The 19,246-nt window shown below is 40.5% G+C and overlaps 1 protein-coding gene across 5 annotated transcripts; it reads left to right on the plus strand.

The window, feature by feature from the left end:
• Nucleotides 1-1,050: 1,050 nt before the first annotated feature.
• On the plus strand, nucleotides 1,051-17,101 carry Atp23 (ATP23 metallopeptidase and ATP synthase assembly factor homolog). 5 transcript variants are annotated; one of them, XM_004861158.3, is made up of 7 exons: nucleotides 1,051-1,430; nucleotides 3,991-4,036; nucleotides 4,820-4,901; nucleotides 9,872-10,009; nucleotides 13,074-13,157; nucleotides 14,395-14,525; nucleotides 16,641-16,827. In XM_004861158.3, coding segments are annotated over exons 1-7 (684 nt in total). In that variant the 5' UTR covers nucleotides 1,051-1,228; the 3' UTR covers nucleotides 16,642-16,827. The 5 variants fall into 5 exon arrangements, with proteins under 5 accessions (XP_004861215.2, XP_004861214.1, XP_004861216.1 ...); XM_004861157.3 differs by lacking the exon at nucleotides 14,395-14,525 and having other exon boundaries at nucleotides 16,641-17,101; XM_004861159.3 differs by lacking the exons at nucleotides 13,074-13,157; nucleotides 14,395-14,525 and having other exon boundaries at nucleotides 16,641-17,101.
• Nucleotides 17,102-19,246: the final 2,145 nt, after the last annotated feature.

Consider the following 19,246-nt stretch of genomic DNA (forward strand, 5'->3'; position numbering starts at 1 on the left):
TTCAGGTCGGGTCTCCCCCCCCCGCCCCGCCCCCTAGTGCTGGCGATTGAACAAGGACCTGGCATGTTAGGCAAAGTGCTCTGTTACCAAGCTACGCTTTCAAAGAAGCTCATTTATCTGTTTCCTCATATTCTACACCCTGCCTGGCCCATTATAGTAAGTGCTGAATAAAGGTGTGAACTGAGTTGAATAATTTACTGAGAAAAGAAAAACAGAGAAAACCTGGCAGGCTGTGATAAAAGCAATAATGAGTACAAAGAAGTTTGTACTTTGGGAGATCAAGAGACATTAATGTTAAGGGACCTGGTAATACCCCAGTCTGAGGGACTAAGAAAAAGAGTTTAAAGGCAGAAGTAACAGTAACAGTCAAGGCTTGGAGGTAGAAGTAAACAGGTTGCGTTTTGTTATCAGTTTTTTGGGGTGGCAAGAGGGTGGATGAATGGGTTCAGATGAGCTAGGAAAAAAGCACCATAGTTGGGTCCCACATTCTGAGGATTTTGATTCTTTATAGTTTCCGAACTTTTTTTTGGTACCGGGGATTGAACTCTGGACCTTGCGTTTGCGAGGCAGGCGGCAGAACCACTGAGCTAAATCCCCGGCCCTTTCGAACTTTTTTGAAAAACATCGCTTTCAGTATGGTCTGGGGCATCCCTGGCTAGAATGGGTCAGAGGGACGACAGGGGTCTGGAAAACATGTGGGCTAGAGATGGCAACTGTCCTGCTCATGGGGAAGTCAGGGAGTGGTGGCTGGCAGAGACCTTCAACGACAGATGGGGACTTAGGGGCTACTGTTGGCCAGGAAGAGAGGAAGGAGTGTCCACGAGGAGGAGGACACCCTTAGCAGTTCAACAGGAAGTAGAAAGCTGCGGAGCAACGTTTAAGTGGAGTGCACACCACACAGAGCTGCAGCACCGGAAGTTCACGGAATCCGCCCGCAAAAATCTTCGGCGCAAGTCCCGCCCCTTCCTACCCAGCGGCCCCGCCCCTCCCCACCCAGCGCCCCGCCCCTCCCACGTAGCCTCGCACTCCATCTGGCTACGCCCCCCCGTGACCACACCCCACTCCATGTCCGGATCCACTTTCAGAGACCCCGCGCCCTATGTTGGTCGGGCTGCTGCGCTTGGGATTGGCCCTGGGAAGGAGGGCCTGCGGGTGGTAGGGTTGGGGGGAGCTGGGTTACATTTTCCCGTCTCATTCCCCGCCGCCGGAGCAGGGAGGTAGCAGGGGCATGGCGAGAGCTGGGGACGGGCGCGGGCCTTGCTCCGCGGCGGGAGAGCAGCCGCTGAACCAGCAGCAGCAGCAGCAGCAAGGCACCAGCCAGGTCTACCCCGAGCGGCTGGCCGAAGGGAGGCCCCAGCAAGGGCTCTTTTCCAGATTCTTGACCCATAACCAAAAGTGCCAGCTCATGCTCCTGAAGACGCTCGAGACAAGTAGGAGTCTTGACCTGGAGCCTAGGGTTGGCGGGGTGGTTTCTGAGACCCGGTTGGGGAGGAAGGGCCTGGGTTCCGCTCAGCCGGGGCTTCTGGTTCGGCTTAGGTGCTGCATGGGCGGGATTCCAGGCTCTCCCGCTCCAAGGGGGGGGGCACATTCGGCGTCCTGAAGGTGGAGGTGGGGGCCCGGGCCTCAGTTTCCCCACTGGAGGAGGCGCTGAGGCCTCTTAGCACTACTTTTGCCCGGTGGAATGAATAAGGTCGGACTAGGAGTTTGCCCTTGTGGGCCATACTCACGGATTTCTTGTGTAACTTGTGCAGCAACACGGAGACGTGAGTGTCTGGTTAGGAGTCCCTTTAATTCAGGTATAGCTATTGCTGGCAGTGCAAAATCAGTTTTGTAAAGCTGCTCTTCGATAGAAGGAATTCTTAACCTTGGTGCATGGGTGGGCTGAGTGTAGAAACGCCCCCCCCCCCCCGACCGTGTGCATATGCACCCACGTGTATTTTTCTGGAGAGAGCTCATAGCTTAAAAATTAAGAACTATTGCTGTGGGTTAAATACGATCCAGCTGCCCACTGATCAATTTCTCTTCAGTCCCAGAATATTGTACTAGAGATTTCTTAACGCCTTTGCATTGGCATAGACTTCTTAAGTCTACTTCAGATAACATTTAGGAAATTAAAGTTTTTAAACATACTTGTCTTAAAGCAAGGTTACTGTTTTAATAGCTGACCAGTGATACTTCAAAATCAACTACACAAAAAATTTCCAACCTTCTTGGGATTACTTGCATAACGGGAAAATCTGCAGATGAGAGGAGGAAGGAGAGGAAATGTTGAAGTATATGCTTTACAAATGCATTGAAGGCCTCCTAGGTTGTAGTGGAGCGAGGTACAAAGCTGAGTAAGGACTCTGCCTTTAAGGGGTTTCAAAGTGGAATACAGTGTAAAGAACTTGAGCAGCAGAATAAGAGCTGGATTCAAATTCTAATTCCTCTCCTTAGTAGGTATGGAAGAGCAACTTAACCTCTCTAATCTAGTCTATACTTATCTGTAAAAGAAAAGGTGGAGGGCCTGGTATTTAGCTCAGTGGCTCTGTTGCAGCGCAAGGTCCTGAGTTCGATCTCCGGTACCAAAAAAAAAAAAAAATGGTGGAGGGGAGAGGAATAAGAATACCTCTTTTAGGACTGTGAGGAATAGATTTTGGTGACATGAAAGTGCCAGTATATCAGGAGCTGAATAAAGGGTAGCTGATCATACAGTGGAAGGCCCAGATCGAAATGGACAAGTTGAGGTAGAATGTGAGGAGGGTGGGGGCTTGAACTTGATCCCAGGAGGAATCAGCCAGTCAGGCTTCAAGGGAGAAGCTTGAATGATAATGCACTTAGTATGATTCCTGGCACTGGCACATACTGTATACTCACTCAGTTAATGATATTATTAGGAATAATTATTCTGTTAACACTTTTAAGAGGGAGCAGTTTAGTAGAGCAGTAACCTATACCTAACTTCTTTAAGGTTTTTTTTTTTGCTTTCAACATTTAAAAAAATCTTTGTTTCTTTTTGTTTTTTTTGGAGGAGGTTCTGTCCTCTGCATTTATACCCTCAGACAAGATGGCTGTGGGCAAAGTTGAAATTAGAGGCACCTGGGCTCACTGTGCTTGGCTATAGCAGTCACAGGCTCACCAGGTCTTAGGAGTGGATGGGCCCTCAGGGAGCATCTGGGCTTCCCCACCCCGTACAGGAAAACCTATGTAACATCACTGACCCTGTGTCTTTGTGTCTTTAGACCTCTCCTGGATCAGGTTACCTATTCCTGGAGGCTCACTGAATCTATTCTGTTCTGACAGCTTTAATTGTTGGAAAAATCTTTTCAGAGTTGCAGTGTGCCACATGTAATTTCTACTCTTTTGTCTTTGTTCTGCCCTTTGAAGCAATATTGATTGACTCTGTCCCTACTTGGCACCCTTTTAATATCTGAAGCCACTGTGGTCCTAGTTAAGTTTTCTCTTTTTGATACCCCCAAATCCTTTCTTGCTTCTTCCCAAGCATTATCTCACACTATTTTAGTTGCCTTACCCCATGAAGAACTTCAGTTACAGGCTCCTTCTGCAGTTTGGTAAGCAGAATGAGACACAGTGCTGTCAGTGTGATCTGACCAGCACAGAGAACAGTGTAGCCACTGCCTTCCTCAGATCTGGGTACTGTGCCATTTTCAAAAAAATTTTTTATGAAATGTGTCCAGGATTCCTCCAATCTTTAGGTATACATTACACAAGGTGTTTGGTCATTTAACTAAAAAAGATCTTTTGAGTCTATCCAAGATGCTTGGTGGTACCATATTGGTACCATTGGTATTCATATTAGTGTTCTATTTCATTGAAGACTTGCTTTGATGTTAATTTAAATGTGTTATATCCATTTTTTTCAATTTTAAGATAGAATTACTTGTGATTTGTAAGTTACTTTATGATAATGTTTTATACTGCTATTTGGATAATTTAATTGGTGCTAATTTTTCTAATTGGCATACTTAATTGAATCACTGTCTTTTTTAGATCCGTATGTCAAACTTCTACTTGATGCTATGAAGCACTCAGGTTGGTAAGTAAATCTTCTAAATGCTTTTCTATATTCTGGCTACCAAAACCAAAAAGTTAAAATATCAGTGCTACTTAAGAGTTCAGTCCATCAAGCCTTTTCCATGGGATAGATAATGATTCTCTCCAGGCAGGCCTTGTTCTCTTTTGCTATTTTTTGTCTTAATAAAGTTTCTGTTCAACTTGGGTATTAGTAAAGCTAGTACTCAAACTCTTTTGTATAAGTACCAAACCTACCCTTTAGGCATTGTCCATATGGAGAGGAAATCTCAGTTTGGTATGTAGCAGTCTTCCAGCTGTTAACTTTGAGGGTATTAGAGGAAATGATTTCTCAGGTGCACTTTTAAACATTCTGGCTCAAGAGCAGGAACTCTAGTGTGTTTTTTTTGGTACCGGGAATTGAGTCCAGTGTATTTACAATATGGTTTTAATCAGTTAACCAAAGGGTCTGTGTAATCATATCATACATAGAATTTGAACTAGGATGAATTTTGCAGAGACAGTCTTCCTGTTTTTTTTTTTTTGGTACCGGGCATTGAACTCGGGTCCTTGCACTTGCATAGCAGGCGTTGAAACCACTGAGCTAAATCCCCGGCCAGTCTTCTTGTTTTGCACATGAGAAAACTTGAGTCCTGAGGTGTTAAGTTGCTTTCCCAAAGTTTCATGTGTGTTGGTGGTGGATGGGATTTACTATAAGGTGAAAGGTCTCCTGACTCCTGGCTCACAGCTTTCCCTATATACACAGTTCTTCTGGACATTGTCCCTTTAATCTGTTCTTATCTTTTAGTGCTGTTAACAAAGAAAGACACTTCTCTTGTGAAGATTGTAATGGAAATGTCAGTGGAGGTTTTGATGCTTCATCATCTCAGGTAGGCTTTTTCTGCCAATTGTCTTCTTCCTTTTCATCCTTTCTCCTGATACTTGACGAGCAGCTTCCACATGCTGGGCATTCTGTTTGGTAGATTTTGTATTTGACTCAGAAACAATGAATTAATTATGATCCTGACACTTAAGGAGTTCATACTATAGGAGATAAGACATAAACTTTGAGCCAGGTTAAACTATTTCAGATGGGCTTGGTGTTAGCCTTTTTTTTGGGGGGGTGCTGTAATAAGTATATGAGGTTAATCAACTTATAATGAGGAAAAGTTTATTTTGGCTCATGTGTGATTACTTGGTCTCACTGCCTTTGTGGTCTGTGGTGAGGCAGGACACCATGGTGGGAGTGCAAGGAAGTGCCTCATTGGTGGCTGGGAAGTGAAAAAGGGGACAGGAGAGGGTTGGGGCTCCCATGTCCCCTTCAAGAGCATGGTCCATCAGTGACCTTACTTCCTAAAGTTTCCCCACCCCCAATAGTGCTACAGATTGGGGACCAAAGCTTCAACCTATGGGCTTGTGGGGGACATTCAAGGTCCAAACTAAAGCACTTGGTTACCACAGTGGGACAGTGATGTGGAATGGGGTAGCATTTGGTTGAAAGATACCCACAAATTCATCTAGAGGATATGAAGCTTCCTTTGGGGCAGAGAAGACAAAGACTGTTGCCCAAGCAGCAGCAGCACGAGCAGAAGTGGCATGCTGGGAAAGGACAAGGAATGTTAGGGAATGGCATATTGGCTAGTTTTAACTGGAGGGCAGGAACATATGGAAAGTAAGGGGAACAGGATTGGAAAGAAAGGCGAGCCAGATGATGGAAAACTTTGAATACTAAGTGAAAGGATTAAACCTTTATGTGGTAAGAAGTGATATTACCTGCGAAAGTTTTTGATAGGGCCGGGGATTTAGCTCAGTGGTTTTGCAGCCTGCTGTGCAAGCGCAAGGACCCGAGTTCCATCCCCAGTACCAAAAAAAAAAGTTTTTGATGAAGGGGAGTGAGTTTTCTCATCTCTAAAATATGAGTAACGATTGTATCTAATAGAATGATTATGAGAATTAAATGAGATGTCTCTTGTAAAGTTACATATCATGGTGGTTGGCCCATAATGAACATTTGATAAATTTTATTATTAATTTTCAGTCCTTGGAAGGTTTTGACAGGGTCTTAGAAGTGACAGATGGATTATGTCACATGATGATGGTAGATGAAGGTAAATATTTCCAATTTAAATACACAATTCACATTTACTATGTTTAGCTATCTCCATCTGGGGAATTTCATATGTATTTCTGTTATTTATAACTACTTTGCAGTAATCATGGGAAAAATCAGTATAGCACAGTGATGAGAAGTCTGGGTTTTGGAGTTAGATAGTTCAAATCCTAGTTCCTCTGCTAATTTGCTGTGGGGCTTGGGCAAGTTATTTTTCTTATTCTGTCTGTTTAGTGTTTCTTCACATGTAAATTGATAATCACAATACTGATATATCCCAAAATGACTCTTGGTAACTTTTCCTGATGTTTTGCCCCCAGGATTAAAAAGAGTGGACATTTTGAAGTATCCTAACTATCGAGAGTGTTGAACAGTTGCACATTCTTGTCTTTTATTTTGAATTAAAAATTTTATTATGAAGTCTCTTATTTCATCAGAAGAGTAAAAATCCTGTATGTACACTTTGAGTAATAAAGGAAACAGTGGTGTAACTGCCACCTAGATTTGAGATGTAGAACATTATCAGGACTTCAGAAACTTACGTGTTCCTCTTGAATTTCATCTCTCTCCTTCCTTATTCTATCTTCTGTGGAAAGCATTCCTTGCTTTCGGAGTGATTTACCATCCATATATACGGTCCAGTGATGCATTATTTAGGTGCTTGCTTTTATGCTTTATACATTGAATACTTTAAGTTATATGTAATAATTTATAGTTTTATGAAACCATATAATAGTTCCTAATAAATTATTTCTTTTTTTCAACATTATTTGTGAAATTCTTCTATGTTGTTGTGTGTACCTCTTTTGGTTAATTTCTCTGTTGTATAGTATTCCAGTGTGTGTTTATATTATAATTTATCCTACGTGATATTTAGTTTCCGACTTTGTTATTATGAATACTGCTGCTTTGCATGTTCTTGACCTTCTCTCCTGGTGGAGGTTTACAAGGGTTTCCTCAAGCCTCAGAGGAATTGCTGGGTCATAGAGTGTGCACATATGTTTGTTGGTAATGCCCAACACTTTCTTCCCATAGTTTCCAGTACACAACACTTTTCTGGTTGCTGGCTTACCTTCCTTTTCCAGCTCTTAAATGTTGAAGTTCTTTAATCTTTGGTATTAGATCCTCCTTTTTTCTTACTTTACACTCTGCCAAGGGAACCTCATTAATTTTTCTAGGTTAAAAAAAAAAATTTTTTTTTTTTTTTCTAGGTTAGAACTTTTGAACTCCATATCCAAATATCCAGGTAGCCAGTTAACACCACCACTTGGTCGTAAAGGTACCCTGGACCTGACATTGTCCAAGTCTAGATTCAATGATCCGCCCCCCAATCCCCACCTAACCTGGTCTTTAGTTTTGCATATCTCAGTGGATGTTTCTACCATCCAGCATATTACTCAAACCAGAAGTCTGTGGGCACTTCAGATCCCTTCCTCATTTTCTATCCATCACCATATTTTGTCCAGTTTACTGCCTGAATTCCTCTTTCAACTCCTACTATTATAGGTCAAGTACCTCACCTTCTGTCTCATCTAGGATACTTCATTAGCCTTCAACTAGTTTCTGTGCATCCAGTTTTGGTCTTCTACTTATTCTTCCAACTATAGTTTTTTTTGTGCTGGGGATCGAACATGGGTCCTTGCACTTGCCCAGCAGGTGGCAAAACCACTGAGCTAAATCCCCGGCCCTTCCACCTATAGTTGAATAAAAACAACACAGAATAAAAGTATTCCCCCTGCTTCAGCCCTGCCTTTCAGTACCTTCCCCTTGCTGTCAGGATGAAGAAAAGGCTGATGGTGATTTGGCCCCTGCTGAACTTGTTAGTCCTAGCTGGAGAGTCGACCACCCCTCAGCACTTGGTCCTGCTATCAGACTCTTAAACATTGTTCTTTGGACTCTCTCCCTCCCTTTACATATGTATGGATTAGCCACTTTGCCATTGCTGGGACAAAATACCTGACACCTGCAACTTAAAGGATAAGGGGTTTATTGTGGCTCATGGATTCCCTCTATGGTCATTTGGCTCCAGGGTAGAAACAGGATGGTAGAAGGGCATGAGGGAAAGGTGCTCCACCCATGGCAGGCAGGAAGCAGAGAGAGAAAGGAGCAGCCATGGATGAACACACCTTTTTGAGTCATGCCCCCAGTGATCCATCCATTCTGACCAAGCCCCACCTCTTGAATGTAAGGCTTTTGGGGACATTTTAGATCCAAACCATAACATTGTTGGTCTCTCTATCTTGGATACTCCCTTTTTCTCCTCTTCTCACATTTAACTCTCATTTAGCTGTTGGATCTCAGTGTAAAATTCCTACCACAGAGAAGTCCTTCCCTGCCCTCCAGACCAGGTCAGGCATTTCCATTGTATGTGCTCAGGATAACCTGCGATTTTCTCCATGGCGATTGTCATTGCATGCATTTAAACATTTTGGTAAACACTTGATTAATGTCTGTCTCCATTAAATTATAAATCTACTATTTTTTTTTTTTTTGGTACGGGGATCAAACTTGGGTCCTTGCGCTTGCGAGGCTGGCGGCAAAACCACTGAGCTACATCCCTGGCCCCTTTTAGTTCTTAATAAGTATAGTTGAATAAATTAATGTTGACTAAATGAATATAAAATATCTAGCACATATCTCAGTGTCTGGCACCTACTAGGTACACAGTAAATGGCAGCTGTCCTTATTAGGAGCCTTCATGTCTTTCTTGTCTTTCTTATTCTTATAGGGTCCTGCTCAGTGTGCTGTTTGCTGTTTGCATTTTTTTTTTTTTTTGGTACTGGGGATCCAACTCTGGGACCTTGCGCTTGTGAGACAGTGGAACCACTGAGCTAAATCCCCAGCCCTTTTTGCATTTCTTTCTGAGGATTTTTCCTCGCTTTTTTTTCCCCCTCAATCTAGTAGAATGAGGACAATGATGGTCATTCACTGTTCATTCTTTGCTTACTCAGAGACTTGCTGAGAAGTATTTTACATATAGATAGTCTCATTTAATTCTCACAATTCTGAGGTAGGTACTCTTAATTATTTCCTTTTATAGTTGAACCTGAACATAAAGAGGCTAAGAAAGTTGCCTGAGGTTACCAACTGTCTTAGTCACTTCCCTTGTTGCTAGGACAAAATACCTGACATCCGCAATTTAAAGGAGAAGTTTATTTTGGCCCATAGTTTGTAGAAGTTTCAGTCCATAGTCAGCTGACTCCAAGGCAGGATGGTATGGCTCAGAGAGCAAAACAAAGAGATAGGGAGGGAGAGACCCTGTTCCAGGCCATGCCGCCAGTGACCAGATCCCACCTATAAGGCCCCATAATCTAGGCACCTTCCGGAAGTCCACCTTTGAGCACATGAGGCTTTGGGAGGACATCTAGGTATAAACCATAACACCAAGTTAGCAAGGGCTGGAGCTGGAATTTCAATCTGTCAGTCATTTCAAAGCCTACTCTTGTAACTTTAATAATGTGTAGTCCAAGACTGGTACAGTCAGCTCAGTGAGGACACTATGTGAATAAATATCCTTAACCTTGTGCCATTGTGGGCTAGAGGGAGGAGAAGGGAGAAGGTAGTCATTGGGAAGGCTAACAGAGCACATGCAGTTGGCACTGGGATGTAACCAGTAGGCAGAGGTGGGGTTGATGGAGAAGGGTGGGTGGACGTATCCCAAGCAGATGAACTTGTGGGAGGGAAGGTGGAATCTAAAATGAAAGTAGATTTAAAAAATAACCAAACTTTTCTTAATTTGGTGTCTTCTAGATTGTTTTGTGCCAGAATAATATCTGTAATCAGGCCCATATGAACCGAGTGGTCACCCATGAGCTCATTCATGCATTTGATCACTGTCGTGCTCATGTCAATTGGTTCACCAATGTCAGACATTTGGCATGTTCAGAGGTGAGTTTTATTGTAGAAGACACTTATTTTTTCCCTGAATACTCTGTATTAAAGTTTAATTTATTTAAATATATTCTTTTATTGTTATCGTTCCACCTTAGTCTTGAATTTCTGTTTTTAACTACTATTCAATATATTTTTGAGATATAACTGGAGAAGTTTTAAGTATATATTGATTGATTGATGGTTGGATAGATGGATTGGTTTTTTGAGAAAGGGTGTCACTTTGTAGTGCAGGCTGGCCTTGAACTTGTGATCCTCCTCCCTCAGCCTCAGAGTGCTGGGATTACAGGCATGTGCCACCATGCCCAGCATTAAGTATATTTTTAGAATTATCTTAAATATAGCCTTTAAGACCTAATAATACTTAAGATTAATTTTAATTGTAATAAGAAACTTTTTCCTATGGAATAAGTTATATAATATTAAAAATATAATAGTGAGCATTTACTGAGAGCTATGTGCCAAACATTATTCCCTCTGTGTGGTTTCTTTTCTTTTCTTTTCTTTTGGTACTGGGAATTGAACTCGGGTCCTTTCGCTTGTGCAGCAGGCGGCAAAACTACTGAGCTAAATCCCTGGCCCATGTGGTTTTTTACTTAATTTTTACAACAACCTATGGGGGAAGATACTATTGTTGTCTTTGTTTTATACATGTGGAGCGTGAAGCACTGCTTTGATTCCATAGTCAGTAAATGCCAGAGGCAAGGTTACAACCAGTGTTCTTACCAGGGCTGAAGTCCCTTCAGCTTTGGTGTCAAACCCCTTTATTTTCTTACTCTGCATCCTGTCACTTATTTCTTTTGAACTTTCCTTTTAATTGTCAGGAGTATTGAACATTATTGCACATCCTCGTCTTTTAAATTAAAATTTCTTAATTAAATTATAGTTTATCAGTATTAGTTTGCTGTGTTGCCTTCCATAGGTAAGTCTATCCTTGCCTGGAGTAAAAGGTATAGTTTCAAAAATATGACATAAAAAGGGTATTTATTATTAAGCACTTTGGATTGCTTTTAAAAGTATGCATATATATGCTCCTAGAGAGGTATATGTATTTCATACTTGCATTTCATTAGTTGAGTGCATTATGATGACAAATTTAAAAAGTAATGTAACTCTCAAGCTAATATTTTACACTTTAGATTATTTTCTCTTTCCCTTGATTAACAAATGACCCCACTGCATCTAATGATAATTTCTATTCTTTGGAAAGTAGACTAAAACTTGAGTTTTTAAATAGGTCTGTCTCTTGAGTGTTATGAGAATTACTTCCTGAAACAAAAAGTTACATTCTATGAAGCAAAAAGACCAAAGTTAGAACCTATGGAACAAAAGCAAACTCTTACCTCTGACCAGTAATCTCAGTGGGACCTCCAAAATGATATAGGGGGAAGAGATGTAACTCCCAAACCTACTAGATATCTGAAATGTGAGTATGTGTTCTCTAAAATCGAAAAATGAATTCTAGGAACAATGGAGGTTAAGAGTAGGAAAAATTTATTGGGAGAAAGAAAGCTTCTGCCTAAGAGAGATCGAAGGGGGACCAGAAAGTGGGTTGCCTGCCCACCCCACTTTTTAAAGATGTTTTATACAGCAAAGTCATGTGGTGAGGGGGTTACAAAGTGGGACAAAACCATAAGACCCAATGGAAATTTACAAGGTGGGCATGAAGTGGGACAAAACCATGACCAACCAGTAAGATAACAAGTACAGTCACCTGGGTAATATTGATTAAATGGGAATCAAATGGGAAGACAAGTCACATACAAGGAATTTCCCATTCAGAATATCAATTACTGCTATCTGTCTCTAGGGGAAGTAGTACTTCTTTTTTATAATGCTAACCAGTGAATGTGGCTCAGTTGTTCCTCATGTTGGTTCCTTGCTGTGTTGGCTCCTGGAGGGCTGGCGCCTTAAGGGAGGCCCTGTCTACCTGCCAACAAGATATCTAATTAACTTACCTATCTATAATAGTTTCAGTTGCCCATTTTTTGATTGGGTCTTTTATTTTGAGGGTTTTAATTTTTTTGAGTTCTTTTTGCTTTCTACATATTAGTTCTCTGAGGAATAGCTGGCAAAATTTTTTCCCATTCTGTAGGTTGTCTCTTCATTGTTTTGGGTGTGCAGAAGCTTTTTAATTTGATATAATCCCATTTGTTGATTCCTTGTATTACTTCTTGTGCCACTGGGGTTCTGTCCAGAAAATGTGCCTGTGACTGTGTCTTCAAGAGTTTTACCAGTTTTATCTTTCAGCAGATTGTTTCTATTTTAACATTTGATCTTTGATCTTTTTTATATTTTAGTTTAGTATATTTTGAGATGTATGAGTCAAGACTCAAGTCTTATGCATGTGGATATACAAATTTCCCAATACCATCTATTAGAGAGGCTCTCTTTCTTCCAGTATGTTTTTGGCCCTTTGTCATAGTTCATATAGCTGAGTGTGTTTTTTGCTTCCTCTAGTCTGTTTCATTGATACACATTTCTGTTTTTGTGCCAATACCATGCTGTTTTTTATCACTGTAGCTTTGTAATAACTTCAGATCTGGGATTATGATGTTTCCTGCTCTGTTATTGTTACCCAGAATTTCTTTTGCTAATCTAGGTCTCTTTTGGCTACATATGAATTTTTGGATTGTTTTCTGTGAGGACTGGATTGTTTTAGATTATAGATCCATGAGGAATGCTGTAGATATTTTGATTGGGATTGTGTTAAATCTACATATTAGTTTTGGAAGTATGGCCATTTTAACTATATTAGTTCTGCCTATCCAAGAACATGGGATATCTTTCCATTTTCTAATGTCTTCTTCGCTCTCCTTTTTCAGAGTGGTGTAATTTTTGTTGTAGAGGTCTTTTTGGCATTGTTTAGCATAGCCCATGGATGTCTGCTCTTATTATCAGTAGTGTTTAAAAATTCTTTAAAAGAAAGCATTATACATACTGTGTTCTTGGAAAACCATGCTAATTTTATATTCTTTTCCAGTTTTAAAAAATTGGTTGATGTAAGGATATAGTGGATGAGGATCATTTTCTTTTCCTTTGCCTTCTGTCTTTGTGACAGGTTCGAGCTGCTAACCTCAGTGGAGAGTGTTCACTTGTAAATGAAATATTCAGGTTGCATTTTGGATTAAAACGACATCATCAGGTAAAAATGAAATCACCTTCCCTCAAGAGCGTTATGAGTGTAGGGCCGGGGATTTAGCTCAGTGGTTTTGCCACCTGCTGTGCAAGTGCAAGGATCTGAGTTCTATCCCCACTACCAAAAAAAAATGTTGTGAGTGGAAATAACAAATAAGAAATGAAATAACATTTAGTGTTCAACATTTGAAAGAATCACCTATGTGAAAAGAATATAAAATGTGTATATTTAAACCTAGTAGATAGAATTTAGTTTTACTTTATAATTATAGGCAAGCTGTGTGAGTGACTGGGAGATGTTAGTAGTGAAGGGTATTAGGATCTTTTTTTTTTTTTTTTGGTACCAGGGATCAAACTCAGGTCCTTGCGCTTGCGCAGCAGGCAGCAAAACCACTGAGCTAAATCCCCCGGCCCTGGGTGTTAGGATATTGCTTCTGAGATACTTTTGGATGGGGCTACATGAGGAATGGAAGTGATATCACAACCTGTCTTTTATCCTAACAGTCCTGTTTCTCTATTTGGAAAGTACCACAGTATCCTGGAGACAGGAAACATAATTCCTTTCAGAACAGAGAATGCCTTGCAGCACGGGTCATGGCTATGTGTCAGTGCGCCTTGAAAGGTTGTGACATGATAGAAAAGCTTTTCTTTTTTTTTTTTGTACTGAGGATCAAACTTGGGTCCTTGCGCTTGCACAGCAGGTGGCGAAACCACTGAGCTAGATCCCTGGCCCATAGAAAAGCTTTTGAGTGGTACAGACTTGGTTATGATGAACTGAACTGAGAGGAATTTTCTAAACAAAATTTAATAAACGAAGAAGAAAACTGCAAGTCAAGACTGTCCTCCCAGAAAGCCTTTAAGATCCACAGTGAATGGACCTGGGAAGAGGTATGGTGGAGCTCATGGGTTGGTAATGAATGTGAGCAGTGCTGCCCACAGCAACACAGGCTCTGTTCCACACCTTGGAGGAAGGGTGGGCAGAGGTTTCCTGTGGGCAGAGCTTGCTAGGCCACTTTGTGAAGTACAGGGGCATCAGGAGAGCAGTTTCATTCAGATGTAAAAAGGATAATCTTGGAATAACATGCAGGCCTTTGGTTTTCTAGTCAAGAGAGTAACTGGACTCTAGGGTGAAGGTGTAGAGTGACAGTGAGCTATGGAGTGACACTGTGAACTTAGTGAATGGGAGATGGAAGAAAAGCCTGCTCCTGCTCAGGGTAATGGTCTCACTGATTGCTAACTTCCAGCCTATACCGACTTGTCTTGGCCACATGTCTTCTCTGCCCTCAAACCTCTGCTTCTCCAGTAACTTCTGTGTATCTGGCTTGAAACGGAGAAGATGGAAACAGTACTTATCAGAACATCCTTGGAATTCATAGTAAGAAAATGAGATTAAAGCATGTGGCCCAGGGTTTTATAGTCTTTGAAAGAGAAGGCTTTCCTTTTTTGTTTTGTTTTTTTTTTTTTGTCCTGGGGATCAAACTTAGGACCTTGTGCTTTCAAGGCAGGTGGTGGAACCACTGAGCTAAATCTCTGGCCCAGTCTTTCCTTTTTTTATTGTTGAGTAGCAGCAGGCTGAAATAAGTAGGACTAGCAATATGACGGAAATATGTGGAGGTAGTAGACTTGAGCTGAGGGGAGAGAGTCTTGGAAAACAGAGTCCTTGCTTCTGAAACTAAGAAATGTAAGGCGTAATAATGGGCTGTAAGACTGCACAGTTATGTTTTTATTTTAACAAAAATGTTTTACATCTGGACAAAAGTAAATTTGAATTGTGGTCTACACTTTTGTCTCCTGACCATTTGGCTCTAGGAGACAGATTTTTGACTCTGTTTCCTGTGCCCTGGGATGGAGATGTTTCTTCTCATTTGGCACTGGCTATTGTGGCTCCTTATGCTTTTTCCTTTCCTTGTTCCTTTATACCTGGGATTGCTTTTTTTTTTTTTTTTTCCTGGTACTGAGGAGCAAACTTAGGACCTTGCACTTGCCAGGCAGGCGCGGTGCCACTGGGCTACATCCCTGGCCCTGGAATTGCTTTTCTTTTTGGGTGCCGGGGATCAAACTCAAGACCTTGAGCTTGTGAGGCAGGTGGTGGCACCACTGAGCTAAATCCCTGGCAGGGATTGCTTTTTAAAATTAATTTTATTTTTTGGTATCAGGGATTGAACTCAGGACCTTGTGCTTGTGAGGCAGGTGCAGTGCCACTGAGCTAAATCCCCAGCCCTAAAGTTAATATTTGATGTAATATAGGTTTATATTCCAGTGCTAGTGAGTATCTCCAGCTTGAGCATACTGAGCAGGCTAAAGTAAAACTGAAAACAGAGAACAGATTGGTGATTGTCAGGATGCACAGCCATCAAAACAAGTATTTGAGTTGTTTTTCTTTTTTTGAAAAGATGAAATTCTTTTTTTTTTTGGTGCCAGGGATTGAACTTGGATCCTTGCACTTGCGGGGCATGGGAAAAGATCAAATTCTTTTCTTTTGAATTTTAGTTTGGACCTGAGGAGAAATAAATGGATTAAAAACTCTTTAAGATTTGGAATGACAGTCTTATACTTCTCAAAATATTTAAGTTGAAGTACTGAGAAATTTTAGTCTATGATTGTGTAATATTAATTAAATTATTTTCATACAATTAGAACTTTATTAGCTATGCAAATAACATTCAGGAAAAAAGTTGTTTATTTATTTATCTTTTTGTGGCACTGGGGATTAAAGCCAGGGCCTTTGCACTGAGCTACATCCCCAGCCCTTTTTTATTTTTTATTTCTGAGTCAGGATCTCACTAAGGGCCAGGCTGGGCTTGAATTTATGACCTTCTTGGCTCAGCCTTCTAGATTGCTGGGATTACAGGATTACAGGCATGTGCCACCATGCCTGGCTTAATTTTTTTCTGTTTAAAAATTAAGGTACTCTCCAAATTTAGGTCCATATGTGTGTGTTTTCTGTTGCACCCAGGGAAAGGAATTTTCTTTTTGAAGAAAAAGTTATCAAGCATCATTCACCCAAAAGTTAAGGAAGAGAGGTGCAGATGTGAAGTATGTATATTTAAAATTTGATTAGATTACAGAAAAGCCAGTCAGGACCTTACTTACAGTCTTTTTTGTGATTTTGCAAATTGGGACAAACACTGACTGTTTATACTATTGGAAAAGATGAGAAAATGAAGGTCTTACTTATGTTTAAATAATTTGAAATTGAGCTAAGTATGTTCCATAATTTGATTTGGTTTTTTTTTTTGGTACCAGGGATCGAACTCGGGTCCTTGCGCTTGCGAAGCAGGTGCCAGAACCACTGAGCTAAATCCCCGGCTATGTTCCATAATTTGAGAGTTACATTTCTTTCTTAATTTTGTTTTCTTCTTTGGAATGACAGGAATTAATAAAATGAGAGGAAGTTAATTTTAATTGTGGTTCAGATGATATATAAAATGATATTTTATGATTAAATTTTCACAGAAAATTAAAGCTGCATACTTTTCCTTTTCCTTAGACTTGTGTGCGAGACAGAGCTATTCTTTCTATCCTGGCTGTTAGGAATATCAGCAAAGAAGTAGCTGAGAAGGCTGTTGATGAAGTTTTTGAATCTTGTTTCAATGACCATGAGCCTTTTGGAAGGATCCCACATAACCAGACTTATGCAAGATATGCTCATAGAGACTTTCAAAACCGTGATCGATATTACTCCAATATATGAAGACAATGACATTTTATATCACAGAGCCTCAGTGATCATGAAGAAACAAATACGGTTCTCAAGTGATCAAATGTATAAAATGTAAATGATCAATTAAATACACAAAGATCCAGAATATGCTGATTTTAGCATATGATCAGAAAACTTCGGAAAAAAATGAAACTGCCTTAAACTCCAAGGCAAAAATGGTATCTTTATAGTATATCTATATACTTTATTTGATAAATAAGATAAATAAATTACATTTTTGTACTTCCTACAGTGTATTTGTGTTTTTTCTTTTTTGGTACTGGGGATCAAACTCGGGTCCTTGCACTTGTGCAGCAGGTGGCAAAACCACTGAGCTAAATCCCCGGCCCTGTGTTTTTAATATTTTATTTATATTATTGTGATTGTTTTTATTACTTGAGATTATTTCAGAATTTGGTTGTGAAACCTGTGAAATTTGCTCTTGAATGATGTTGGTTGGTAGTCCAAGATTGCATTTACATTAAATATAAAGAAAAGTGAACTGATTTTATTGTAAGATATTTGTTGGGATGTCATGATCAACACATGGAAAGAGTGAAAGTTGAGAATAATTCATTTAAAGGTCATTGCCATTTTCTTCCTATTCTTTCAGTATATTTGTGGGGGGATGGTATAGCTTAATTTGGGGGGGGAACAGTCCTGATTTCTTAGTAAAGGTACATTAAATTTATAAAATAATTTAGCTTAATTTTTATATAAGATTTTTCATATACTTGTTTCAGATCTGTTGTCAGGCCCTGTGTTAGACTTTTGGGCTCAGCAAATATTGTCACCTTATCTATACCCCTTAACAGAGGCATCACCTGGATTTTCTATCTGTTTCTTGAAAACATTACTTGGATTACATCCAGACTGAAAGTTAACGATACCAATGTGTAGATGTAGCTGAGTAGAGCTTTGAAGAAAATGAAGTTAGCAAGATTCTTTTGAAGAATTTAAAATTTGATTAAATACAAATTATAAAGTGCTGCCTTAAGCCTAGTAATTTATTAGACAATGAGAACAAGGTTTGGAAGTTATGGGAAGGGTAGAGTAGGAAATGCCAGAAATGTCTCCTGCCTGAGCAACACTTGCACATAGCAGAATCTGTCTGAGGTAACTGTTTTGCAACTTGAGTTCACTGAAGGCTTGTAACTTCCAGGGAGAAGCTTGGGTGGTAAATTATGGTTGATTTCAGTCAATTTTAACCCTTAACACAGTAGCATCTACTGATCCCCACTCCTGTGGGAGGTGGCTATTCATGTATTCCTGGAGCAGTTTGCACAGAACTTGTAGGAGACCAGGGTGAGCAAAAAAGGGCCTTGTTCTCCAACTACCAGGGATCGGGGCTCTGAAGGCTCATTGCTCCTTCTGATCATAGAGGTGCAAAGAGGTAGGCAACCACTGTACCTCCCCTGATGCTTTACACCCCCTTTACCTATGAAGTGAGCAGAGGTTTAACAGGCTTGGGTCTTTATTACCCCCTTTATTTTTCTCTCCCCATCCCCCTTTTTGGGAGCCAGAGATTGACGACTAGAATTTCAAAAGAAAGGTAATATACCAAGGAAATAAGAAAGCCACTGAGCATGGCCAGGGGAATGCACAGTTTAGAAAGATCTGAAGTTTGTACTTCAGGCTGATCAGTCCAGGGACAGCTTACACCCATGAAAACAAACCAGCAAATCTCAAAGAAGAGGATAGTCTTAATTTCTACATTATGTAGTTCAGATGTCCTGTTTTCTACAAAAAATCACAAGACACACAGAGGAAAATATGGCCTGTTTAAAGGAAATGACAACAAAAATAAAAACTGTATATTTCCCAGGCTGGCCTCAGACTGTACTCAAGTGATGTTCTGCCTCAGGCTCTGAAGTATCTGGAACTTAGAGGTATATACTGTTGTGCCTGGCTTAAGATAGAAACTTTAAACAACTATTTTCTTTTTTTGGTACCAGGGATCAAACTCCGGACCTTGCGCTTAGGCAGGCAGCGGAACCACTGAGCTAAATCCGCAGCCCTTAAACAACTATTTTAAACATGATCAAAGAACTAAGGGAAAGGGCGGGGGATTTAGCTCAGTGGTTTCATCGCCTGCTGCGCAAGTGCAAGGACCCGAGTTTGATCCCTGGTACCAAAAAAACAAAAAAGAGAACTAAGGGAAGACTGGAGCAAGTCAGTAAAAGTATAAACAAATGGTAATATTAAAGATAGAAAAAAAAGGTGGGTGTGGTGGTGCAACATCTATAATCCTAGCACTCTGGAAGGCTGAGGCAGGAGAATCACAAATTTGAGCCTATCCTGTGCAATTTAGAGACCGGACCTGGCTCAAAATTTGAAAAGGGCTGGGGATGTATCTGTGAAGGCCCTGGGTTTAATCCCTACTACTGAAAAAC

Source organism: Heterocephalus glaber, unplaced genomic scaffold (genome assembly GCF_053883595.1).
Source record: "Heterocephalus glaber isolate CG9 unplaced genomic scaffold, H.glaber_assembly_v1.0 deba00001569, whole genome shotgun sequence".
NCBI classification, from domain to species: domain Eukaryota; kingdom Metazoa; phylum Chordata; class Mammalia; order Rodentia; family Bathyergidae; genus Heterocephalus; species Heterocephalus glaber.

Bases quoted from the DNA above. Each gene is read 5' to 3' on its own strand.
- Atp23 (XM_004861157.3), top strand. From the start codon at position 1,229: ATGGCGAGAGCTGGGGACGGGCGCGGGCCTTGCTCCGCGGCGGGAGAG. The intron at 10,010-13,073 runs GTGAGTTTTATT...TCTTTGTGACAG, and splicing joins GACATTTGGCATGTTCAGAG to GTTCGAGCTGCTAACCTCAG. The intron at 13,158-16,640 runs GTAAAAATGAAA...CCTTTTCCTTAG, and splicing joins GATTAAAACGACATCATCAG to ACTTGTGTGCGAGACAGAGC.